This window comes from Zosterops lateralis (assembly GCF_965231275.1).
Source record: "Zosterops lateralis genome assembly, chromosome: 4".
Classification (NCBI taxonomy): domain Eukaryota; kingdom Metazoa; phylum Chordata; class Aves; order Passeriformes; family Zosteropidae; genus Zosterops; species Zosterops lateralis.
Genome location: NC_139765.1, coordinates 47,449,866 through 47,477,318, shown reverse-complemented (window position 1 = coordinate 47,477,318; position 27,453 = coordinate 47,449,866). Strand labels below are relative to the sequence as shown.

The 27,453-nt window shown below is 36.9% G+C and overlaps 1 protein-coding gene across 3 annotated transcripts in view; it reads left to right on the top strand.

The window, feature by feature from the left end:
- The window catches only part of DOCK4 (dedicator of cytokinesis 4), a 235,556-nt gene that overhangs the window by 91,340 nt on the left and 116,763 nt on the right, over nt 1–27,453 (top strand). For all 3 annotated transcript variants that reach the window (XM_083859833.1, XM_083859832.1, XM_083859831.1), the window contains 5 exons: nt 453–604; nt 21,871–21,952; nt 22,550–22,610; nt 24,471–24,603; nt 26,538–26,626. In XM_083859833.1, the coding sequence (XP_083715959.1) occupies nt 453–604; nt 21,871–21,952; nt 22,550–22,610; nt 24,471–24,603; nt 26,538–26,626 (517 nt within the window). The remainder of the gene's footprint in view (nt 1–452; nt 605–21,870; nt 21,953–22,549; nt 22,611–24,470; nt 24,604–26,537; nt 26,627–27,453) is intronic.

The window sequence follows — 27,453 nt, the reverse complement described above, 5'->3', positions numbered from 1 at the left end:
ACTGCTTGTATAAAGCAGTTTACTGGAGATCATAAAATGTGGGTATGATTGCTTTTCCCCAGTTTAAAGTACTTGTATTTAGTCTTCTGCAAAAGCGTATTTTATGTGTTTGAATACTGGAATATCAGATCATTAACTGTTTAAATCAGCTAAGAAATACTATGTTGTTATAACACAAAGCTTTAAATTGGCTCCACACTTTCAGAGTAGAAAAAGATAAACCTCTAGAGATTACTGGTTTTCTCCTATGATGAAGTGTGGCACTGGAAAAGTAAATTCCCTGTGTTTTCTTTCTTAGATGCAAAAGGAAAAAAAGATGAAAAAATAAAAGTTAAATTTAAAAAGATACTAATTTAGGTTAAGAAGGTATTTCTGCATAACATATTTTACTTCTTTGTTTTGAGAATTTTATAATTGACTCAAACTGGTTACTGATTTTGTGGTATTTTTAGATGGAACATCGCCATCGAAAAAAAGACACACCAGTGCCAGCTAGCAGCCACCATCTTTTTGTTCAAATGAAGAGTTTAATGTGCTCCAATCTGGGAGAGGAACTGGAAGTAATCTTTTCACTCTTTGATAGTAAAGAAAATCGACCCATCAGGTACCATATGATTTCTGTTTTAGTACTGATTTTATGTGAGTTTATACTTACTGTATAACTGTATCTTTTGATCCAGGTAACACATTCTGCTTCCTTCTGAAATTCAGTTGTTATGTCTAATGGTTTGTAGTGTCATTTAAGATTTACAAAAATGTATACATCTCTGTCTTGTTTACTTATTTCACCTTCCTTTTTTTTTTTTTGTATAGGAATATATGTGTATGTGTACAGAATGGTCATTTTTCAGTATCCCTATTTTTATTTCTCCTAATCAGTGCACATTCAAAACTTTGAGCTTTTCCTTTTCTGTAATATTTATGAGATGAATTCTCCTCAGTACATGAGATTGGGGGGCTGCCCTTAGTCAGTGACTTAAACATATTTTTTATAAAAAGAGGCTTTATTCTTTGAGAAGGTGCTGGTTCTTCAGTGAAACTGTCAAAATCAATCTGTCCTAGAGCTTAAATTCCATGAGAGACCTGACAACCTTTGGTTTTTAAAATATTCAGTAGCTATTTCTATTTTCAGAATTCTGACTGAGAAAGAAAACAGGGGAGTGATTAGCAGTGAAAGCACTATGCGTTTAATAAATATGAGCACAGAAGGAGAGTACAGTCAGTGCAAGAGCTCAGTGAGTTCCGTTTGAGGAATACGCCAGGAAGTCTGAACCGTTAAATGGCTGTGCAGTCGTGATGGGTGTGGTGGGTTGACCCTGGCCTCCAGCCAGCCACAGCTGCCCTGTCACTCCACTTCTCATCTGGACAAGGGACAGAAAATACAACAAAAGGCTCAAGGGTCAAGATAAGGACAGGGAGAGATCACTCACTGATTACCGTCGCAGATAAAACAGACTTGACAAGGGGAAAATTAATTTATTACTAATCACATCATAGTAGGATAATGAGAAATAAATCCAAAACTTAAAATGTGTTCCTTCCCACTTCTCCCTTCATCCTGTGCTCAGCTTCATTCCTGATTTTCTCTCCTTCATCCACCCCAGCAGTACAGGGGACTGGAAATAGAGGCTGTGGTCAGTTGGTTACACATTGTCTCTGACACTCCATCCTCCTCCAGGGGAGGACTCCTCACACTCTTCCTCTGCTCCAGCCTGTGTCCCACAGGAGACAGTTTTCCATTAACTTCTCCAGATTGAGTCCTTTCCACAGTTGTCGTCTTAAATTTGGCAATAGGAGTTCAGGGAACTACATGGAATAAACTACCTGGAAGTTGGGCTGAATTTGACAAAATTATGTCTGTGCTTTGCAGTGCAGGCAAAATAAGTAACCAGTACTTTGAAGGAAGGGTGTACTGGGTAGATTAATTTTTACAGTTAGTGAGATCATGTATACACAACTAGCATTAGTGTTAGCTGTTAAATACTGACATTTCATTCTGGCCTGCACTTCAGACAGTAGTCTCCAAAATAGAGTTTCCTGTCATTTCTGAGAATTAAATGTGCATCAGGACATGTTATTTGTGTTCACTCCAATGAATGCCACAGCAGGTGATAGATTTACGAGAGAGCTGCAGACTTTGACAGAAAACAATTTGGGTGATATGGATTGCTGAAAACAAGGTTAAGGCAGTGGTGGTGGTGTGAAAGCAAATGGATTGGATTTCATGTTACATGAAAGCACAAATTCTAGAGCTGTTTCTCACGTGCTTGCTGTGATGTGACCTTTAGTTATTGATTCCTGACTCCAGCATCTGTTTTCAGCTGCTGTGAGCTTCCTCATCCCATTACTGGCAAACCTTGAAGAAATGTGTTGTTACAAATCCAAACTGCCTTCTAGGCTATGGGGGGAACGACAGGATAAGCTTTGTGAAGGTAGTTTGCACCATCTGCAAATCAAACAAACATACCATCCTGTAACCAAAAAAATCCCCAACAAGCAGAACAAAAAAACCCTCCCAAGAAACAAACAGAAACTTCTCAACATACTGGAAAAGCTAAACCTAAGAGAGCTTTCACAAGAACAAGTTAAATGCAAGGTATATCTGTAACACAAAATGAACTCTGGGGATGCAGAGGTGTCCAAGAGGGTTACTTACATGGTCTGTCCAGACTAGACATGGAAGAAACTTAAGCAGTTTATTACAGAGTCAAACCAAAGCTGGTTGGTCTTCGTGCACAACAGTATGGTACAATCAATATTTTTTATTCAATACAAATGTGTGGGATATTTCAGAGATCTTTAGGCCCTTGCTGATGCATGCTTGAAATGAACAATCTCCCTGAGAAGAATGATGATGTATGAGAGGAGACAGTGTCTCCAGCCCCCGCAGTTCATACCCTCAATGATGCCAAAGCCTGTGGGCAGCAGTGGACATGAGGAGCTTGGATAGGCAGACTCTTTTGCTTATTTCTTGCAAAAGTGCAGGTCAAAAGTTGTCTGTGACAACACCTTAGGATTTGTCACAACATAGTTGTCATTTATCAATTGGTTTCCTAAACCTTTTTTGTGGTCCAGTAGAAAAATGTAATGAAAAGAGCAGATGAAACTTCTTACTAGCACAGGTAAAGATAGAAGTATATGACTATAAATGACTTAAAATGTGTTTCTTCAAACCATTGCTTGTGTTATTAGGATTATTTGAGCTTTATTTTTTTGGACTTTGCTACATTATATGTTAAATTTTGTAAGCACGGTATGTGGACCAAGCTTTCCTCAGGTGGGTAATCCTTGTAGATATTTTGGAATTAGGTTTGAACATAAGACAGTTTATGTACTGGGCCCCACACCAAGGCCAACTGTGAAGCCTGTGGCACAGCTAAAAATTAGATGTTAAGGTGTTAATGGGAGATAGTGGGTTTTCTAGGTATTAATAGGTATGGTTATTAGTGTGAACCCTTTAGCCACCTTAAGGAACAAGTGAAACAATATCTATTTACATTCTTTCTGTGTTGTGTGCCAATGGAAATGTGTCTGCATTTGTAAACTATCTAAAAGAGTATATAACCTGCAATTTTAGACAAAATAAACAGAGAACGTAGCATTAATCATAGTGATTAGATCTGCATTTGCTCCCGTCCAGCTTCCCATTTATTTTAAGAGTCCACTCACTTTAAATCCTGTTTGCTTTAATGAGACTGTTTGAATGGTAATAGAGTGTTTATTGTCTACCTCATATAAATTGATGTAAAGCAAGTCAGCTCTGTAACCTCTTAAAGAGTTCAGTTGGGGAGAGTAAAGAATTCAGATTTAATAACAGAATTTCTTAAAAGTAACTTAACTTCTTCTCAGGTGGACCTGCAATTCTAAGATTTCTCTATATCAATATATCTATCTCTAATAAATCTATTTTATTTTTTCTAACCTCAGGTATATGCAATTAAAATAGCAGCTTCAAAAGATTGTTGGAGGACTAGAAGCAACACTGTCTGATTACTATTTTAATTGATTGGATATCTTTTTCCACTGCCTTTTTTTTTTTTTTTTTTTATGTTATCAGTATCACACATTCAACTGTTTGAACAGCAATATTTGTTCAAATATCACAGAATAGCAATTGCAGATACTGAGGTGGAGTAAGTCTCTCCACAAAGGAATAGTATTTCCAGTCCAGACTAGTGCAAGAAAAAACCCCGTGGTAAAGTTCATGCTTTGGAAAATAAGGTAAAAAGAAGGTAATTAATAACATAGGAAGTGTATGGTTCCATAGCTGATCTTTGTATTATAGTGCAAGAATAGGATTGTCCTTAGCCCATTTTAAAATGTAGTTTTCTCATGCAATATTAAGAAAATATCAGACTTAGAAAATATCCACTGAGTAATGAAAGATGGTGAAACTTTTTCTTGTTGAACAGTTATAGATTCTCTCTGAAAAATAGCATCCTGTAGCAACTGAGACAAACCAAGATATGAGGACAAAGCACAGTGTGTTAACAGTCCTTGCACTTGGCTTAGTGGAATCAGAATTGAGTGTCTAATAAGGAAATATAGTATCATTACATGCTAAGAACAGATTAAAAGAATATGTATATATATATAAAATAGAAAATATGTATAGTATAAAGTAGAAAAAAAAAATTAGGTATCAGATTGAAAACTACGAGCCTGAATGTCAGCACAAAACTTTTCTCTAATTCTTGTGACCCATATATTTTGCCACAGGAACTACATTTAGTAAATATTCTCAGCAGAAGTGGATTCTAACATGATGCGATGTAGGTACTGTTTGTCTCTGTAAAGACAAACAGATGAGGAAAAGGAGAATAGTGGTAATTTTAATCCCTTTTACAGTTTATAAAATATCTTTATGCAGATTTCTGTGGCTCAAGAGATATTTCAGATTATTTGGCAGATAGGAAGTGTAAGTTTGAATGAATATTCAAAGGCAGAGCAAGAAATTGGACATAGGTCGTTTTTCATGTTAAGAAAAAACTCGCCTACTAACATAAATCTGTTCTTCACCTACACTGCACTTTGGTTGCTCTTTATTTGAAAAATAAATTTTAGAAAATCCCCTCAGTGCTTTACATTAAAATTCAGCATTTGCTCCTCTTCATTATCTTCTGTTTCTCTGAGTAGTTGTACCTCATTAGACATTAATTAATCCTGAAATAAAGTATGTCTTCAGGTGGATGTCAGGGAGAGGAGTAGACACATCATCACCTCTGGAATCTGTGTAGATGGATCTATCTTTCCACAGTCATTGGCAAGATGCCAAGATTAAGACAATAGGCCAAAGCTTTCCTTTTTGTCTGATTTCAGAAGATTTCATGATCAATCAATGGACTTTAGGATTGGAATCCAGATTCAAAGACATCTAAATTTAAGATCTTTGTGTGAATTGCATTTCCAGTAACTAGTTGCTAGTTATAGTCAGCAAAACCTAGAAAGCAATTTGGCTGATGAAATGTCTGCATCTTCTTTAGGGCATTTTAGATAGCTCCTTAGGATCCATAGATGGCATTGATTCAAGAGCTGCTCAGTGTATCCTGAAGTAATTTTGATCTGAATCTATCTGAAAAGGAAACTTTTTTGTTTTCTGTTTCACTGCTTTAGATCTCAGTAAAGTTTGAGGCTTCAAGTTCAGGAAGAGTTGATACTGAAATCATAAAGGATATAAATTCTCAATATTTGTTATCTGAGTTTTTGGCGTGAGCCCTTAAGAGTGGAATATATAGGAATAAGCACTTTGGATTTGGTCTTAAATATTAGCAAAGGATTTAGGGTAGTCAGATGAAAAATAAGTGAGATATATATATATATGTACAAATTTACTGATTTTCACTCTGTGTTTAATTTTTTTTAGTTTAAATAGAACAGATATGTTGTGATAGGCAATGGTATATGTTTAAGGAATATTCTCCTAATTAAACATAAACATTAGTGCTCTCATTGTGGGACCTACCAGTGCATTTTTAGGACAGCACCTTTTAAAATAAGTAAAGATATGGAAACTAAAGCCATGAAATCATTTAGCAGTTATTCTGGTTTTGATAATGTGTCTTAGTATTCCTTTTGTGTTTTGAATAGATCATCATTGTATGATCTTTAAGGTGTGTTGCAACCCAAACCATTCTATGAATAAAATAAAAATTCATTATGTTTATAGCTAGACTCTTCTGAATTAAATAATTTTTCATCTTTGACAGTATGTATAAATGCTCATAATTTTTTCAACATGTACTGAGACTTAGGTAATGGGTTTTTCATGAGCTGTGAAAAACTGATTTTGAAATGCATTAGTAACTTTCTCAGAGCGGAAATCTGGTATCAGATAGTGACATAAAAAATCAGTGATGCTTTGAGGTTTATTTTCAGACTTTCTAGCTAAAGATTTCTCTGGATTGCTAGGAGCATTATGCTCCACTTACACCTAACTTAGTGAGATCAGCACCCACTTGGGGCAATAGGAATGGTTTTCTATCAACTAAGCTGCAGGTAAATATTCTTTTGGGATCACTTTCCATTTGTTTGGGATAGGATGAGATTGTACTTTTCTCCAGATTTTCTTTTGTTGCTGGAAAAAATATCTGTTTCTAAATATGTTGGCATCTACAATAATGGAAGCCGTGTTGTATTAAGTTAGGGGTAATAATAAAATACAGGTTTATCTATGATTTTATTGTTTTTGTTAATAAACAATAATAATAAATACTATTTTGCGGGCTGTTTCTATCTTAAAATAATTGTCTAATGTGTGTCTTCACACTCTAAAAGGCTTTTTTTGAACGTGAATATTCTACTTGTATGGAAGCAAGTCAGGTAGTTGAGTCATGACATGTTTCTGCTTATTAAGACTACAGTTGCAAGTCATTCATTTTCTACTTAATTGGTTCATGCTAATTTCCCTTGATATGTATGCATATGTATATATCCATATTCTCTGGCTGCTAGGAATAATTTTTGCTATCACCTAAATTAACAATAAACAGCTGAAGTCAGCCCCTGATGGTTCCTACAGTTTTCCCTGGTGTGTTTTTGTACCATCTTCCATTTGTCTCCCCTTCCTTCTGCTTTGCAGATTCCTCTTCTAGAACAGCTATAATAGCCCCTGAGTGGGGTAGAGCAAGTTGTGAATGGCACTGCCTTAACGTGGTACAGCCATATGGCTTGTCCCAGTAAATTTTTTTTGTTTATACACTGTTATATCTTCTAACCTTATATTTCTGTTCCCCTTTTATTTCTGTTAAGGTCACAAGCCCAGTTTGTGTATTCCTCAGCTATTTCTGGTTTTTAAAGAAAGTAAAAAACTATAATGATGACACTTAAATTTTAGAACTAATTTCACTAATATAGAATCCTAAAGGAAGCATTTTAGCATATGCAGTTGTAGAGAGGTGCTGTTACTGTAGCTGGAAAATGAAAGAGGTCCATGGTCACATCTCTTGAGATTTGTTTGTCTTTTAGTTCAGTACTAGTTTTCTGGCTACTGCTGAGCTTTTACTGTCTGCTTAGAATTGTTCCTAAAGTATACGAGCTCAAACACACTGTCAGGATCTGTACTGGTACTTCATGTTGTTAAAGAAATGCTTTTATAAAAGATGTTCTGGAATCTGGCATATTGCACAAATGTTTGAGAAAAGCAAAATCAGGAATTTGTTATGGAGCCTTGAAGATTTGTTTTTATATAATCTAATTTTATTGTAAGCAAATCAACAGTTTGAAAGTCTAAGACTGCTGTAAGTGCCAGCCAGTAGGAGTGGATTTGTAGAGGAGCAGTTCATGCTAGACCCAATGTTAACATGTGTAAATGTTTTAAGGATTTTACTATGGACTAAATCTGTGGTTGTGTGGACTGAGTGGCAGTAGCATATGCTCTAGTTTGGATTCATAGCTAGACTACTCTGGCTTGTGAATCATAATGTGGAAACTATAAGAAGATTGTCTTCAAAAGCACCTAATTCAATTCAGTTTGCTCATGTAGATCATAAAATAGTGTATGTAAGATGGATATTACAGGATCATAGTTTGAATGGGAGAAAATTCTGTAAAACAGAGTAATTCAGCTGTGCTTTGGGATTTAATTGTTTCTACTACAATCACGTTGCAAAAACAGTTTCAGAGTTCAAAGGGATTCTGGAACCCTGAGTGCAATTGATTTAATGTGAGAAACATTTAGGTAAGAGTTAGGCCATTGTTACAGCTCCAAAGGATAACTGGAAATGTGTGTTTGCAGCATTTCAGCACACTGTAACAACCGTGTGTTCTGATGTTCTTTATTATCTGCTTTATAAATCAATTGTGGTGTGTGGTCATTTGTAAAGTTTCAGAAGCTTTTCTATTCCTTGGAATATGAAGGTGAATATGTAGAGTCCCAACATTTAGAGTACTGAAGAGTGTGAGTGGTGGTGATTGTTGGCTTTGGGGATATCTTTTTCCCTTATGTGAACAGGTGTTAATGAAACAAACTTTTGTTTCAGCAGTAAGATCACATTTAAAAAGCCATTGATATGTACTTTAAGGGATTATACCGTTAGAAGTTTTGCAGTGGCAGATTTTCAGAGAAATAAAGGACATCTGATGACAGTCTGTGCCCTCTGTTGACACATACTAATATCAGCTACCCAATACTGCATTTTTTTGCAGCAGTGATGACCTTAGTATAGCCAGGGGGCCCATTTGCACTGGTGCTCTAAGAACACCAATCATTTAATCAACAATATATTGATTTTTATTTTTTTTTTAATCAGATCCTGGAAAGATCTCACTAGCTTTTAATAGAATCACTTTAACAAGTGGCAAGGGACAAAGAGCTTAGCTGTTTGCTAGACAATGTGCATTATTCACTGAGGCTGTGTTAGCTTTATTTGTTGCTATAAGAATATTCTGCTGCTGTAAAAAAAAATAAAAAATAAATAAAGCCAAAAAGGCCAAAGAAAATATTTACCAGATGACTGTGTTCAAAAATCAAGTTATCCCCATGTCCTCTGAAATTCCTACCTTTCCAATGTAGATGCCATAAGACTGTATCAATATATGTAGCACATGACCATAAAGAGATCTTGCCTGGATTTTTTTAGGAGAATTTTGAAAACACCAGCAACACTGGGTAGTGTATTATGAAAAAGGGAATGGAGGGTGTTAAGGCTGCTGCCTACATTTGTTCAGTTCAGACTGTGGCCCTTGTTCTTGGCTTTGATGAGTATGCCTGAGAATGCTGCATCATCTTCTGCTCAAAGTCCTGCTCGCTTTGCTGACCTTTACATTTATGTAGAGTTTGTGCTTCTGTCTTATGCCAACATACTGCTGTAGAAATTCCTAAATCTTAATATGACCCATAGGTATTATGTGGCATTCTAAACCATTTTTTTCCAAGTAGCAGTACTATTAATGGGAAAATTTCAAGGCAGCACTTCAGTAAAATGGAGTGAGTTAAAATTTTCTTTCATTGGCATACACTCTGTGTCTGTGTCAATATGATATGAGCATCTTATCAGAAATGATTGACGCCTTTGGCCTCATCTGTGTGGGGAGGGGAGATAAGTTGGCATGCTAATCCTCCTTTTTCTATCACCTTGAACAACCTTGTTTGTAATTATCATATTGCCCTCAAATGAGAAGAGATACTTAAATAGCACAAAGAGAATGGGCTGTTTATCCAAGGCCAGTGAAAGCAAACTGCATTTTTTTGTGAGCTTTTGATTATATCCTTAATGATTGTGTAAACTCCAGACCATACCAAAGGATAAGATTGCCCTTCCTTTCTTCTACTCTCAACGTCACCTTTTAGTGACATCCACATCATCTTTATTATTTCACTTTTGCTATTCATTTAATTCAATGAAAACACTTGCTAAAAGCTGAAATCCACAATACTTGCTAAAAGCTGAAATCCACATTAGTTAGTCAAAATATTCATACTTGGTGTTCTAATTTTTAATTTCTTAAAAAAACATACTGGCAGTTTTCCCCCCTTGTTCAACAATAATGTAAAAGGATTTTGGTATAGTACAAGAATGTTTAAAGATGTATTTTGCAACCTCCATCAGCATCTTCAAACATAAGAACTGCTCATCTTAAAGAACCTTACTTCTAGTCATCACTCTAACTAAAGTTTACGCAACTCACTATTGCTGTTAACAACAGCAAGGAAGGGCTTGGATACCTCTTGAATCAAGCTAATAATACATTTTTTCTACCCTGAAGTTTCACTACTGACAACCCAAGATGTTTTTCTTCAAATATATCCCTATGATCTCTCTTGTACAGGAGCTCAAAGATTCAATATTATTTAAAACACAGAAATGGGTTACACTTGACTTTCAGTATCTATTTTACTTAGAATCAGTACTCCGGACATCAGCGCTGTAAATGCAAGAGACTCAAATAAATTCTTTGTTTCTTCTAAGTCATGTTGAACTCTAGACCATAAGGGGGACGGAGATTATATTTGTGAAGCTGTAGGGTGGGTACTCAGTGCAAGGCTACAGAAGTTGATAAAAAGGTACAGCTGAAGAACCTGGAACCTCTGGCTCACAAAACACGTTGCATGTTGTTGTGAGGGATAGTTCATTAATTATTGTAATTTGAAACTTCTGGGCAAGTAGACAAGTGGTAGAATGTTGCATCATGGCAGTTATTAACTTTTAATGAAAAATATTATAAAAAACCATATTTCTATAAAGACCTAAATGACCCAGCTGTCTATCAGGGCTGCCTGTATGTGGTACTTCCACAAAATTATGGAATGGTTAAGTCTGAAAGGAAAGGCTGAAAGGTCTAACCACTCTAGAGCTGATTTCCCAGAATCATGTCCAGATGGCTCTTAAGTATTTCCAAGGATGGAGGTTTCCTAACATTCTTGGGTGACCTGTGCCAGTGCTCAGACACAATCTGTCAGTAAAGAATTTGTTCCCTGATGCTTAGTGGGAACTTTCTATGCTTCACTTTATGTCCATTGCCTCACTGGGAACCATTGAAATTTGATTGACTGTGCTCTTTGCATTCTCTCTTCAAATATATTCTAATTTATTAATAAGATCCTGTCCGAGCTTTCTCTTCTCTAAGCAAAACATTCCTAGCTGTCGGAGCATCCTATCCAGTCCCTTCATCATGTCCAAATGTGGTGTAATGAGTGCTGAGTAGAGAGGAAAAGGATCACTTCCCTCATCCTGCTGGCAATACTCTCTCTAATGCATCCCAGGCTATCATTGGCCTCTTGTATTGCAAGGACACATTTCTGGTTTATGTTTGGCTTGGTGTCCACCAGGATGCCCAGGTCTACAATGTGTGTCTGTTATTACTTTCCATCTTCTTTTCAGGCTCTTGTTTCTTTGTTCTGTTCTGACATCAGAGATGACAACAAATTAAGTTTGGAAAATGATTGTGAGGACATTTTAAATCCAGATTTGGAAATAATTTCAAATGGTGCAATGTATCTCAAGTACAAAAGCTGCAGAGAGATGGATAAAAAAATTATATAAGAGCATGCATGCACATTAGTTGGTATTAAGATTTTCTGCTTCTGCATATGGTTTCTTTTTCTATATTTGATTGTCTGATATTTAAGTCTTGTGTCTCTGAATGTCATAGAAATTCAGAGGCTCTATTAATAAATAACCCTACATAAAGACAGGAGTTTGTTTCTAAATTATCTGTGAGAATTAGTATCATTCGGGGGGGCAGGGAAGGCATATATGGTATTTTTAAGTTGTTTAAGGATGTGTTTTAACTGTGCCTTAGGCATAATTACCTGGTACCAATAGCACAGAATTTCTGGGAGGTGTGAACAATGACTAAAGGCAGAGTCCAGACTGGACTTTGTTGTACTTTTTCAGCAATGTGAATTATTTATATTAGGAGCTCCCTAAAATTTTTAATCTATAATTAGGTGATAGGCTACTCTACCTTTTCCCCTTAAAATACTCATTTTAGTGCATTTAACCTTCACTTTGTTAATACTGTTCTTTGGAAATTATTGGTCAGATACCTTCACATTATCCATAGATGCTTTTTGTCTTGAGGTACTCTTTGATCCTGACTTTTTCCATACAAACGTGACTGCTAAGCAGGGCAGGGATTTAAGCTGAAGGAACTAGCAACATTTTTGGTAAAAGGAACAACTCATGGGAAGCAGAAGCAATTGATTAGCTCAGGGCTACATTTTTGTTACAGTATTTCTACAAAAGCATGCTTTCACTTTTAGTGGGTCCCAGCATAGGGTAGTTCACTGTTGTTTTCAATTTCCTGTGCTGTGTTCACAAAAATATCTAATCTTGCACAATATTAAAACTGCTACAGCCAATTACACAAAATCAAGGCAGATATGTATGCATGTGTGTATAAACAAATATGCCTCATAGATTCAGGAGAGATGAAGCATCTTGGTTTTTCTGGTTAACAGATTCTTAAAGGAGTGTTCTGTTCTAGTTCAGTCACTTACTGCTCGGTTTACTACTCTTTAGCAGCAAAATAAAGCAAAACCAGCCTAGTTTTATTTACTTCCTGCTTATTCAAGAGTTAGTCCTAATTTTAGCAGGAAAGTTAAAACAACTCAAAGAAAACATAAAGGTCACTTTGACAAGACAGCAGCCACTACTCTTGTATCAATCTTCTGTGCATTTGGAATTGAAGTACCTCTTTAGATGGCTGACTTAGTATGTACGTTTTTGAATGTGGTCGCTTCTTTTTTAAATTATGTTATCTTATATATTGATAATATAAATACACACAAAAAATAACCAGGCTTAATTATTTCATTACTAGCTCTAAGATACATGGTAATATGCCCATTCTTGTCGACAAGAATGTATTAGTGCAGCTGCAATTTGGCTTACAAAAAGCACCTTTAAAAAGATGCCTGAAGTTCCAGAAACTTCAAGCGCTTCCCCTCAGAAAATGTTCATCATTTTTTCCCGTTCCTCATTGTGAGCAGAAAAATTCCTATGTGCAGGAATATAGTCAAGTCATATATAGGCTGTTAGGCTTTTTTTTTACTAGTAGTAGTGTAGTAGTAGAAGTCTTTCTGCTTGGATCCTAGATGTGGAGATATTTTGCAATGGGAAGTGTCAGTGGAGATTAGCAAAAAGATTGTTGCTTTTTGGTCCCAGTCAGACTGGAAAAGTGAAGGATATACCTCAATTGAATTCTGCTTCTTTGTTTGAGAATACTGTCTTGAACTGCCTGCTGTGGAGATCCTCCAGAAGCAAGAACACTGAAGCACTGGCACAGCCAGTCAGTGTGTTCTGTTCAGTACATTGTAATTCGTTGTTTTAGATGGCAAAACATTTACTCAATATAGCTGTTATACTGACCCATAACATAATCAGCATTCCATAATCAAACATAGGAATTTGAGCCTCTTAGGCATCCCATGGGTATTTGAGCTTACTTGTCTTTTCTATTCTTTCCCTAAGTCTGATTTCAGGTTTTGACCTGAAATCTGTTGTGGATTTAGGAACTCTTCACTGAAGCATACTGGGACCAATGAGAAATTTCAAAATCAGTGGGTTGGTATGTTACAAATATTTCTACAGGTCTGTCCTGTTTTTCTTTTGTACTTCTTTTTTTCTCCTGATACCATACATTCATGGAATGGATTTCATTGGAAGGGTACCAAAAAATCATCTAGTTCTGCCTTCCCTGCCATGGGTGCAGGGATACCAATATCAGTAGCAAATATATATTTTATTTCTCCCTCACAATTGACTAATTATACTCTTAGCTCAGTTTTACATATTCATCAACAACAACAGTATAAGCAGATAGGATTCATCTAGTGGGATGAAGATGTATGAAAGGAATGCTTAACACAGCTGTATCCTCCTGCCAAATGTTTGCCAAATCCTCCTGCCAAGATTAACCTTCATTGCTGGGTATCTTGGTTTAAGACCATTTAAAGAAGTGAACACTCTAAAATTACTTATCTTCCCTTAGTTTCAACCAATCCCTTTCCACCAATAAGGAGGAAATGTGACTAGGTGTTATGGTTTGAAAGCAAAATGAATGAGAGGCTCAAAGTCAGAGATATAATTTAATAAGAAGAATGGTAAAAAGATAAAAGTAAAATAAAATAAATGCAATAACATGAAGGACCACTGAGAGAGTCAGAATACAACCTGAGTAGGATGGTGGAAGCAGTCCAGGTGAGGTGCTCTTCCTGAAGCAGTGATCCTGTAGAAAGGTCTGGCAGCCCTGCTCCTCTGGGAATCCAGTGGGTAAGTGCCCTTGCACTGTCCCACATACCAGCTTATATCCAGGTGAGAATGCTTGGCTCCTCCCCTTGAGCAGAGCATCTCACAATAGCATGAGAAGTGTGAAATGGGTCCTTGATGGCCCATTAACAGAGATAACCCCTGGAGGGAGTTACCTGTGACTCATGGGCCATTAGCAGAAAACACCCCAAAGGCGTTAATGGGCCATTAGCAGAAGACACTCCAAAGGCCATTAGCAGAAGAGGCAGGGGGCTTGGGAAAACACTAGCCCACCTGGTTTCAACAGTTCGTGAAGATGGTGATAGAATAAATACTTTGTGTACATCCTACACTGCAACCCAGGACACTAGGTATCAGTGAAAAAATAGCAGTTTACTAATAAGCAGAACAGCAACAGGGTAGTAAATAATCACTAGACACAAAATTGCTAAATCTCAGGAACCAAGGGGAGCTAAGAGAGACCCAAATTGTCGAGGTACCTCCTCCTAAGATGGTGGCCCTCATCGCTGACTGTGTAGGGAGACAAGGGGAAAATGGTATCTGAGGCTTTCCAAGATGATGCCCACCGCAGGAATGCAATAATATTTTGGATTACCCACAACGCCTGGGGGTCCAAATGCTTTGTCCTGGTTTGTAAGAGGTTCTAATTGTTTTAGTAATACTTCTGTTTTGTACTAGTTTTGGCTGAACAGGTGTTCATTTTCTGTACAGTAGCTGGTGTGGGGCTGTGTTTCGGATTGGCTCTGAGGACAATGCTGGTAACACAGGGATGTTGTAACTATTGCTGAGCAGAGCTTGTACAAGGCTAACTCCTTTTCTGCTTCTCACCCCACCCCACCACTGAAGAGACTGATGGTACACAAGGAGTTGGAAGGGGATACAACCTGGACAGCTGACCCCATCTGACCCCAACACAGGGATATCCCACACCATAAGACATTGTGCTCAGCATAGGAAGCTGGGGGAAGAAAAGAAGGAAAGGTGGCAGAGTAATGGCACTCATCTTCCTCACTCACCATTACCTGTGATGAAGCCCTGTTTTTCTGGGAATGGCTGGATGCCTGCTTGCCCATGGGAAGTGGTGAATGAATTCCCTGCTTGCTTTGCTTGTGTGTGTGGCTTCTGCTTTATGTGTTGAACTGCCTTTACATTAACCCACAAGTTTTCTGAATTTTACCCTTCCAATTCTCTCTCCCACCCCACTGTGGGGGAGTGAACTGGTGACTGAGCTACTGCCTGGGGTAAAACCACAGCACTTTTACAAATAATTCATTTTATCTGACTTTTTGCAATGCTGTATAATTTGTTGTCATTAATGAGACACTTTTGATAAATTGCTCTTTAAATACTGGCCATTCTTGAATTGCAAGAGAATTAACATTTTCATTCAGGCTAGTACAAGGAGAAGTTTGTGCTTCAGCAAGTGTGTTTCTTTGGCCTGATGGCCTAGACTGTCCTATGTATGGGAGCTGCTGCATGGGTCTTTACACCAAATTGCATTTGTGAATAAGTAAAATGAGATAGGAATGAGTTCCTAAAAAAAAAAAAAAAGCCACTAGTGTAGTCTAGCAAGCAAATGCTTCTGGGAAGGTTTGGTTTTGTATTTTATGGGTAGACAGAGCCTCATTTAATTATATCATTCATAAGCCCTCCCAGGAGTGAAGGCATGTTAGAAATTAGTTGTATTTCATGATGTAGCTCAGTTCCCCTCAGGAAGAGCCATATTCAGTGAAACAAATCCTCTTTCTTATTCACTGTTTAAAGATTCTTTTCAAATATTTTCTACTTGCTGTAGTTGGACCAAGGGTGCTAGCTTACATAGATCTTTGATCTGAGCTTCTATTGATAGACACGTTTTTAAAATAGATGAACCAACCCAAGAGGAACCTGTGGTTATAAATTACACCATATTTATGCATTAACAAATAACCTTCTTACTGATTCTGTTGAAAAAATTGAAAATTGACAGGAGAAATAACTGTTTTTAAATGTGATGATGGAAACACTAGAAGAGGTGACCTGTCATGTGGCTGGTGGAGCTTAAACAATTAGCTACCTTCAGAATTAAATGCAGTGTTGATATAGGAATATGTGCCAGTATGTACCAGCCATGACATGCATGCACCAGATTTAGGTAACCATGAGATGTATTGAACACCAGTGGGGTGTATATGTCTATATCTAGTTGATTTATGCGAGTTTACGTTTATGTGAGTTGAATCATCTCACGAAGAACATGTTGCAGTCACACTGGCTACCAGCAAAACGCATGTTAGGATTGACACAAAATACAGGCTTGCTGTTGTAAACCTTCAAATGGTGTTGAATACATATGAATCCAGGGGTGGTTGGAGGAAGGGCAATTTTCTCAAATGCTATTGTTTCGCTTGAAACTTTACCAGTTTCTCCTGCTCCCTTCAGGTTTAATTTCCATCTTCAGGGAAAGATACTGCGAATCTGCTTGTATCCATGCTGTTAGCTCAGTCATTGACTAGGATAATAATCAAGACTGTAATTCAGCTTAAAGGATCTGTAGGTCTGTGTACTGGTTATGCTGTGATACAAAATGTTTATCCATGGTGACAGACTATGATCAGTGAAGGCTTCAGCTTCTGATATATGTTTTTCTTTAGTTGTAAATACCTGCTGATAGATTTCTAAAAATGGTATTCTGTTTTTCAACTGTTGTCTTCCTCTGGCTCCTGGGAACATCATGAAGAATAATTTAAAGTTACTGCTTTCTAGCTCATTTAAAGAAATGTGTACCATCTTTCACTTAAAATACAGGTGCAAATATTTGAAAAAATATAGCTTATATTCCTAAAGCTATAATAAAAACTAATTTCTCAAGGCTATCTTTGGTCAATAAAAAGGTAAAGAGGATGAGGGCAGGATCTTGATTTAACTGTGTAAGTCTGTTTTGCTTTTCCTCCAATTTCCTATTCTGCTTTCTCCTTTCCTTGTTAACTGTACAGCTAGCCAAAGGAAATTAGGCTCCACTGCATAATCTATGAGCATTCTTTGAATGCTTTTCTCTTCTTCTTCCCTCATGTTGTCAGCATGGCTAGTGGACAGAAAGATAAGCTCCAATGTACCATCATAAGATTGTTTTGAGCTTTTTTGTTAGTACTTTTGCCTTGATCTTTATCTCAAATTCAATACAGGACCTGACACTGTGGATTAGCTGGTACTGCTAAGTCATGTTGGCACATTTGCCATTCAGTTATTCTCTATTAAGGATGTACTTTAAGGCTTTATGACCTTTCAGTAACTTATGATATGTCATATAACATTCCCCTCTATTTCACCACTAAGTATGAGGGTAACATTTTGTATCTGATCTGGGTTTTACAAAACCACTGAGCTTTTAGCTGTAAATGAAGTCAGTTCAGATTTAAGTTCCTACTGAACATCCATTGACAGTGTTCTGGAATGTAATAAATTTGAGATGGTGAATTATGTGACAGAATTCTCTTATTGTTCCTCATTGTTTACTTTGGAAATCACTGTAACCTATTTTCAAGTAGAGAGCATATATAAAGATGTCTGAAAGTGGAGCTCTACTGAGAACTATGAATATTTGATGTCATAACTTTCCACAAGAATATGCCATGTGGTATAAATCTGGCCAGGTTTTTTTTTTGATAGTGTGTTTATAAATCATAGAGCAAGCAATCTGTCTAGACTGGTACCATGTGACTGGTAATATTTTCCTGCTAATACTAAGGAAATAGGGGTCACATATGAAAATAGAGCAATTTTCAGCTGTGTTTCTTTAAAATGCATCAGTTAAGCCTGCAGATTTGGAACATGTTGTTACTCTGCTAATACATGAGAAGTTACAAAAATCCCTTGTTGACCTTCTTAAATTAATCTCTCCAGCATTAGTTATTTCCTTATTTTCAGTGGGAAGACAGCTGAGTTTAAATGTGTATGACATGTTTAAGTGGCGAGATTGGTGCTCATAAAAAAAACACTGTAGTCTAAACTAAAATCAAATCATCTTAATACAAAGAAGAGGTACCTCTTTTGGGGTACTGTTGTGTGTATTTGCTGTATCTATGTATGTGTAGCTGACTGCTGAGAAAACTGCTATGCAGTAAGACACTAGCTCTAGATTTACTCCTCTGAGATTTTTACTGCTGTTTGAAGCCAAGCGCTCAGATCTTGGGAAGTCTGTCTTTGTTTTGTTTTATGAAGGCTGTTTACTTTCTTTAGCACTTTTTCCAACCTGTTGGTCTCTACAGAAATCCTTTGAAATGGTATATAAGTGCCCATGCTCTATGTACATAGATATAACATTGCCATTTTGTCTTGTAATCTTACAAGTATAACTGCTTGCATTTGCTCCCTAGAAATGTTGAAAGATAACCTTTTTAATCTGAGCTGTAACTGGTACTGTTGTAGGTTTCTAGTGGAAAAAACAAAAGCTATCATAAAGCACTGAGCAAGGATTAAGATTTTTTGTTGTTGCTGGTTTTGGTTTGCTTTTTTCATTGCCACTGGGGTCCTCTGCTTCAGTGAAACAAAATTTCAAATGCAAATGAGAAAAGTAGACCTGCATAACCATTACATATCTGTTGCAATCAGTATATTTCTTTGTGGAATCACAAAAGTCTTTGGCTGTTAGTTGTGTTGTGAATCATAATCTCATCATCTGAAAGTATAAGCAGAGCTTGAAAGTTTCATATTGTAGTGGTGGTGAATAGAAAGCTTTCAAAAGATGTGCCTTTGTTTGTGTGGAATGCAAACTTAATTAAATGCAGAATACACTCACAATTAAACGTATTTCCCAGTTAACAGGTAAACTATGAAGATAAGTTATGAATGGGATTTTTCTTTGAACCAATACATCTAACATTTGTTTTAAATACAAAAACATAGTGAAATGTGATATGCATGTACATATGTATTACTTTCAAATTGTTATAGACTGAAGATAAAGTGGTGAAATTCAGAATCACCTTTACTGTCCAAATTTTTACTGACATGTACCATGTGCACAGAAGCCCTGTTACTTCTGAAACAGGCTTTTTCATTTGTATCCAGCTTGGCATGGTGCCACACATAATGGTGTCCTAAAACTTTAGCTACTTTGGTAATATAATTAATAATTCTTGTTCAATGTACAGTAGTTTTGTGTGAGACCCATAAACAAAGTTCTACATTTTTTTACTGTATTTTCCAATATTGCAAATTGGCTAAATTCTAAATGGAAGAGCATAATGATTTTGAAACCAGTTGTAAATCAATAGCAAAATACCAACTTGTTTCTCTGTAAAAATATACTTGCGTAAACAGTCTTTAAAACTCAATTTTTATTTTTCTCATGGAGACCTAAGCTGCAGAAGTTTTCTGTATCATAAAAGGTGAATGAAAACATAGCATTTTGCTGAGGAAATAACATTTTCATGTGCTTTGTGTGAGCTCCACTCTGCTGTTTCTTGGGTTCTGCCTTTTATGGTGTCTGTAAGATAGCTGTACAGCTGAAGATTGCACTAAAGTTTTCAAATAATCACATTAAGAAAGTCTTAAATATTTACTGGTTCAGCCTGGATAGCTGGCACATAAAAACATAAAGTGTTCTCCAGAAATAGCTCTTAAGATATGTGCTCTTGAGTGTTACAGAGTCTTGGGTTGTGTCATTAAGAACGTAGCCAGTTCCTTATGGGAGGTGATCATCCCCTGCTCAGCATTGTTCAGACCATGCCAGTTTTGGGTCCCTCAGTATAATATTAGTGAGCTGAAGTGAGTTCTGCAGAAGGCTTCACATTGTGGGCGGCAGCTCCTGCACTGGGAGGTCAGGTTGAGGCAATGGAGCATGTTCAGACTGGAGAAAAAGCAGTTTTGAGGGGAGCTAAGTCACAGAATAATCACAGATGTGTAGAATGTTTTGGGTCAGAAGGGACCTTTAAAGGTCATCTAGTTCAGCCCTTCCATCACAGAATCATTAAGGTTGGAAAAGTCCTCCAAGATCATAGAGTCTTGGAGTCTTGCTGGTCAGAGTGCTGTCCATCCTGACTGAGTAGTTCTATGGTGGGGCATCTATTACCTCACTGGTTAACTTGTTTCCAGTGTTTTACCACTGCCGTTGTAAAAACATTCTTTCTGATTTCTAGTCTGAATCAACCCTCTTTTAGTTTTAATCATTATCTCTTGTCCTATGGCAGCAGTCCCCAGTAAAAGATTTGTCCCCATTTACCTACAAGCAGATCAATAACATCAATAGTGCACGGTGGGACAGTGAGAGACAAGGGGTACAGACTGAAACAAAAGAATGTGCATATGGATGTAAAGTAAAAGTTGAGGACTGTCAGACACAGGAATGGGTTTTTCAGAGAGCCTTTTTGGCTTCTATATAGCTGAAGGTTTTCATGACTCAGCTGGCTAAAGTTCTGAGCAAGCTAATCTGACCTTCTAGCTGACCTCACTCTGAGCAGGAATTTGGATGCAGAGGCCCTTTGAGGTCCCTTTTAATGTGAATGACTGATTTTGTGAATGATCAATGCAGCTTTTCTACGAGGCAAATACTGTTGCAATAATGATTTAATTAGTCCCTATTGAGATGGATCTTATCCAGCCTATTCCTGGTGATTCTCCAGCTGCATTTTGAAAAGCTGTGCTTGATATAGGGCAGTGGCAAACCATGTTTAGCTTCCGGAATAAGCGGAAGGTGTGGATACAGCTGAGAAAAAAACCCTAGTTGTACTTATGAAATTTTCTTTCTGATTTAAGCATTACAGGACATCCAGACTAATGTGTCTGGCTGGCTGGGGAGGTGAAGGGTGAAAAGAAATGTCCATAGCACTTACTTGCCTTTCCCCATCTTCCACATCTCTCACTACAGAAATAGGATTGTTACGCTTCTTTTGAGGCTGTGTCTTAGAGATAATTATCTCTAAGGAATGGAAGGCTGCTTTTTTGTAATACTGCCATGCATGAATTGTCATGTTTGCTTAGAGTTTCCTACTATCTAATGGAAATAGTTCAAAAACTAATTTTCAGTGTGGTCTTGTGCCCTTTTCTATTTGGAAATAAGAAATTTCTGCATCTCCCTACTAGAAGTATTAATACTTGTATCAGCTGCAGCATTTAACACCCCACAGTGGATTGCAAAACAGGATTTCAAAAAGGAAATTTGCCTGGCTGGAAGTTTCAAGACTCTTACACAACTGCTAAAATCAATGCACTGTAGTGAGAGGTTTTAACGGAGTTATGTAAGAAAAATGTCTCCTACAATCATCATCCTACATATGAAAAAGAATATTGGTTGAATACAAACATGGCGATGTTGATATTTGTTTAGCAAGAATCAATACCAACTTACTACACATCTAATTTTAGTTCTAGGATAAATGGATTTTGTTGCTTGTGTTTCTCTGTGTCCTAGGATGTACAATATCATTCTTCCAAATGACAATTAGTCTTCTATTTTGTATTGAGTTTTTAGTAATTTTCCTAGTGGTGATTAACTTAATCACCACCCTTCACTAGTGTCTCCCTTTTTTTTTTTTTTCATTCATACAGCTGAGACTTTCAGAAAGAAATTATTTCATTTGTTTTTATCTTGAGGAAGGTTGCACCTGGAAATAAGATCAAAATGAGATCTACTTTTGCTGTAGTGTTGTTCAACATATCTGTCATATTTGTTTTCTTACAGTGAAAGATTTTTTTTAAGACTGAATAGAAATGGTTTGCCAAAATGCCCAGAAAAGCCTGAAAGACACTGTTCTCTCTTTGTGGTGAGTTCTTCTAGTCTCAATCTTTTTTTGTACTGGATGTTGAGAATAGAAGTTAGATTAAATTGTTACCATGTGGTTGACTTGGAGCTGCTCCCTAAACTTGTACATTGCTATGAACCTCAACTCAAAAGACTGGTGTGAGGGGCAGAAGGGTATGAGTGAACCCCCCAATCTGAATGTTTTATGGCAGTATGGGGACACTCATTGAACTTCCATGTAGGCATATGTACCAGTCATTCTCTTTGCAAGAAGGACCAATTATGTTTCCTCCTGGTACTTCTTACACCCAAATGACTGTGCAGCACTCTCTGTGCTTCCAGAATATTTGGAATTGCACAAATGCATCACTGCTGTTCAAGGCACACAGCAAGTCTCTTGTGCCCTCCTCCTACAAAATTCTAACCAGGATGTTTTTGGACACTCATTTTGAGGGCATGACTCCCAATTTAAAGTGTTGAAGAGATTTGTTAATGCTGTATAAATGAACTCACTGCTCATTTATCACTTTCACTGGCAGTGAAAGCTGTGTGTGCAAGTCTCTTTAAATGTCACATTTTAATCAGGAGTCATAAATAATGAGGTTTTGATCTTGTGCAGGATTTGGGTAGCAGTGAACTCAGGAAGGACATCTATATCACTGTGCACATTATCCGAATAGGTAGGTATAATCTTATATTTGTTGGATGTTTGGCAGTAAATAATAGAAAACTGCTTGGGGCTAGCTTTTGGATTTGTTATAATAGCTAGATTTTTGAACAAACTTTTGGAAAAGAAAATGCCTGGTTTTTGTTGGAAAAATTGCTTGGATTTCTCATCGTTGTTTGTTATTTATCAAGTATACTGCTGAGTTTAGATGTGGTATACTTTTTTACTATAGCAAAACAAAATGAAAGTGTCAAAGATGAGCTGTGTTAAGATGATGGAGTTGTCACTGGGGAGTCTATTCTTGTTCTAAAATGTAATTTCAAGCATCCTTTGAGCATGGAAAAGCTTGTCTGGTCATTCAGTGTACCTCATTTGTATATAATATCTGACGTATATCTGCTATTGTTCAGATGAACTTAGTCTTCTCCTTGACTCCTTTAAAAAGGGGCAGAGGTGAAAAAAATGGACAATATTTCATAAAAATTTTAATCTCTGATGCTATAGACAGATATCAAGTCCTCTAGAAAAAAGCGGAGGAGAAGAAAAGCGTACATTGGTGTTAGGTACTTATTTTAGGAAGTCCTAGGGTTGTACTGATGTGAAACAATAATCTTTGGGTCTACTTCTGACCTCTTAGATATATTGTTTTCTTTGTAAACTGCCTCTAGTTGCATCATTGCCATACTAACTTTTCTTCCTATTTTTGAAAGACATTTTGGTTTGAAGCATAGTTGCTGTAATTTGTGCTGAGTTCAGAAACAATTTGTTACAAAGTAAACTTTGTTTTACAGCTGTGAAAAATAATTTTCCTTGCATTTTTATGTTGATTTGATATTTCATCAAAATACAGTGTTTTGGTTTTTTTTAAGGTTTTAGAAAAGATATGGTAAATTCTGGTGTAAGTACAGTTAGAAGAACAAATGTTTTAAAAAATATTAAGTTCAGGATTTTTCCAGCTGTATAATTTTCAAATATATTCACAGCCAACTTTATATGTGAGCGACTGAAATATTAAAAAGTTAAAACAACATTTATCTGCTTTGTGGTGTGAAAATGAACAATTACTCTTCAAGCTGCTGTGATGCATAGACATATTTAGAGGAGACATTGCCCTGCAGCAACTGCAGCCATAGGTTTCTTTTGTCAGAAATTTAGACTTGGTGGGAAAGATACATAACTGCTAGTGCACAATTGAATAAAATGGATAGAAAGAGGACAGTTTCAAATGCCAGGAACACAGTGAGAAGATTGATAAATTGTATTTAAATCAAATAGAAAAGGCCAGAAAAAATTTTATTTCAAATCTCTTTCCCTTGACTGCCTTCTTTCTTTCCTTACCATAAATTGTTCTGCTGCCCTTTGTCATCTTTTCTCCCTGTGTTTCATCTCCTTCATTTTTCTGCAACTGGTCAGTTATACCCTTGCTTTCTAGTTGCCTCTAAGGAAACAGCATTTGATTACCAAATTGTAATGGTTCAATCACAACACCTCTCACACAGATGATGGGTATCAACAGCCACAGTAAAATAATTCTTACCAGACAGTGAATGTTGAAGAGTCTGTCATGTCTGAACTCTAAATCTAATTTGATAGTGTCCTGAGGATTCTATGACTGGATATACAAAGTGGTGTTTGTTGAGTGAGGGGATGAGCAGAACCTCTGGTCTGAGACCTTTCAAGATCACCACGTACTCAGTGGACTTGCTGTGCCACTTGCTACCTGAATGTAGTATGAAGATGGACCAGGTTCATCTTCAACCCAATGAGATTCTACTTGGCATTGTCTGAGCTGGATTGCTTGTTGCCTCCCTTCTGTGGTTTGGAGGGACACAGTTCCATGGACTATACATCAAATATGTGTTTTGTTTGGCAGGACGAATGGGAGCTGGAGAAAAGAAAAATGCCTGCAATGTACAGTATAGACGGCCCTTTGGCTGTGCAGTCCTCAGTATTGCAGATTTGCTGGCAGGAGATTCAAAGGATGACCTTGTCTTAAAAGTCTACATGTAAGAAATGTTCTTTTCTTAATTTTGAAAGTACCTACAAGTCATTTTGCATCAGAATCAGTGGTGTTGAATGCAGTGTGGGTGAATAGCTCTAGCTTCTTTCTTTTCCAAAAATGCACATTATATGGGTTTTTTGGCTTTTTTAAATCATAGTGTGGAAATTTTGGCTAGTTCTACAGGTGTGTTTATAAAGTGGGATAATAATAAAGGCTACATCCTTTTAAGTATTTGTGTATGTATTGGCATTTTCCACATTATTGTGGAGCTCTCTTATTATGGCAACATAAAGTGCTTTTAGGACTTAAGTGCCTTGTGCTGCCAAGGCATCTAGTGGAAGTACTTTGTAGCTACAGAAAAAAAGCAGGCAGAGTATCTTTTTGTGAAATGAAGCAACTATGTAATGGCAATAACAAAAATATAGAAGGCAGTAAGTGCTGGAGAATGAGACCTCAAAAGTGGGTTTAAAAAGGAATGCTTGATTAGACAGTGGGTTTTGGCTGATAGCAGTTGGAAGAAGGTTCAATTCTCTAGTAGCAACTCAATGCATGTAATTCCCTGCTGATCTTGGACATTATAGTAAAGACTGTTTTGTGGAGTGGTCTAGTCTAACTGCATATACCTGGGACACGTATTGTCATGTGTATGAGAAAGTTCTGTGCTTCCTAGGGGTAGCACTCAAATCTCAAAGGCATGGGTGTCTTTCTTCTCGCTCTATCTGTGGTGAATTAAAACTGCTAGAATCAGTGCTGCAGAAATGCAGCTTAGTATAACAGTGAACAGGTGGGTCGGCTCTTATTTAGACTCCCAGAACACTGAAGCTATATAAACGTTCACTCTTAGTTAACAAATTATTAGGTTTTTCTATCTATTATATTTTGGGTTTTAAAAAAGAAATTGCCTGTTTGTTTTAGGATAACAAAAACAACGGAAGAAGAATTATCACTAGAAATCAGATTTAATGCTAAGGCTAACTAAAGTCTAAACTTTGAAATGTGATGATTAGAACATAGTCAGGTTTTCCATATAGAAAATGAGCTATTTTCTAAATGTATATTGAAATGTAATCAATTCTTTTTCATTGACTACCTCTTGAAGATAACAACCTTTTTAACTAACTTTGAAGTGTATTGATGCCTAGAACAGAGGCTAGAGAGTGTTAAAGGAATAAAGTAGATATTTATTAAAAGGCCTTTAAAGGGTACACCTTGAGCAGTACAAGAGCCTGGCCTAGTTCAATGCAAGAGGGATGACCAGTCGTGAGTTTTCACACTTTCGTAAATTCTGGTCCATCCATTTACATGTTTGGGTTAATTGTCCAATTACAGCTTCAGGTTACAAAGTCCCATCCTCCCAGATTGCTCTCCTCAATTTGCTGTTGTTTATGCCTTTGGGCCTGAGACTGTAATGGTGTCGTTAGTTCACAGGCTGGAAAAGGATTATTTTGTTCTAACTAAACTGTGTGAGGAGAGCTTGCTAACTTTATATGAAGTTCAGAATCACACACTAATGCAGTACAGAATCTGGAAAATATAAAAGCTAAAACTTAAGGCATCAGTAGCACAGATTTTTCTGTTTAGTAAGATCAGCTCTGAGTCCTGCGTCTTCTTTGGGGTGTCACAAGATAGATTGCTATGTGGGTTAGCCCTGAAGGATGGATCTATATAGAAACGAACTCAGTCGTGGCTGAATTCCTCAGCATAATTGTTCCTATCTTTCTTCTATCCTTTGCCACACAAAGCAGGTACTTCATGGTGCCTTTCTTAAATAGTAAGGGCACTCTTTCCATTGAGACAGGCAGTTTCGTGGGGCTTTGTTATCTTCTATTGTGTTATTTGTTCTATGAGCTGAAGAGGAGTTATTTAGGGATATTTTGTGAAGTTGGTCTGATAAACTTGTGTTCCATTTCAGAATTAAGAAAGTTATCATTTTTCTAGGTGCAACACAGAGAGTGACTGGTATCAGATCCATGAAAATATCATTAAAAAGCTCAATGCACGTTACAACTTGACAGGCTCCAATGCAGGTGAGTAATTTGCCACCTTTCTGTTTGCATTCTTAGGATTTTCTTTGCAAATGAAGTAGCGTTATTGTAGAAAGACTAACATTTATGAAAGAAACAGTTTTGCTCGTAGAGAAAAATAGTCAAATGAAAATGTACAATACTGCTGTTCATCTGCCCCTTTAAAAAAAATCACTAAATTTTCTTCAAGGAACTATGTAATATAAACTTTTATTTTGTGCTGAGAAGCTACAGTTTGCTGGAGTTTTGTTCAGTTCTGGAGCTGATCTGATTTTGATCCATATTGCTTGACATTACTGCTTCACATTTTCATCAGGAATATAAAATTTGCTGTCATGTTTTAGGAATGGTATTCCTGGGTTTAGTACTCACACTAAAAAGAAAACACAAGCCATTCTCCTGCCCCCTCTGGTGGGGTATAGAAAAGGCAGAGATCCTGAGGTGATGTTAACACAGTGTACTGGAAAGAGCAATGAGATAAGAAAAAGAAACAGAAACAGCATCAATATTGCTAACAAAAGCATACAAAAGAAGGTGATTCACATTCAAATGCTCACTGAGGGCCTGGGCAACAATCAAAAATGATGGATGAATTTTCCCTCCCTCCAGGCTCTTGTGACCTTAAGCCTCTCTTCTCCTTCCTGAAAGCCAGAGTTTCTTACTTCCACACCATCAATGATGTAGCTGGTATAAAATAGCAACTTAGACATGCCCACACCTCACCCTTTGTGGCCAAAACTAGAACAATTATATATTACACTTTGGGAAAAAATGAATGTACAATTTGCATTCCTACTGGTAACTTTGCATTCCAGCTGAGCAAGATGCAG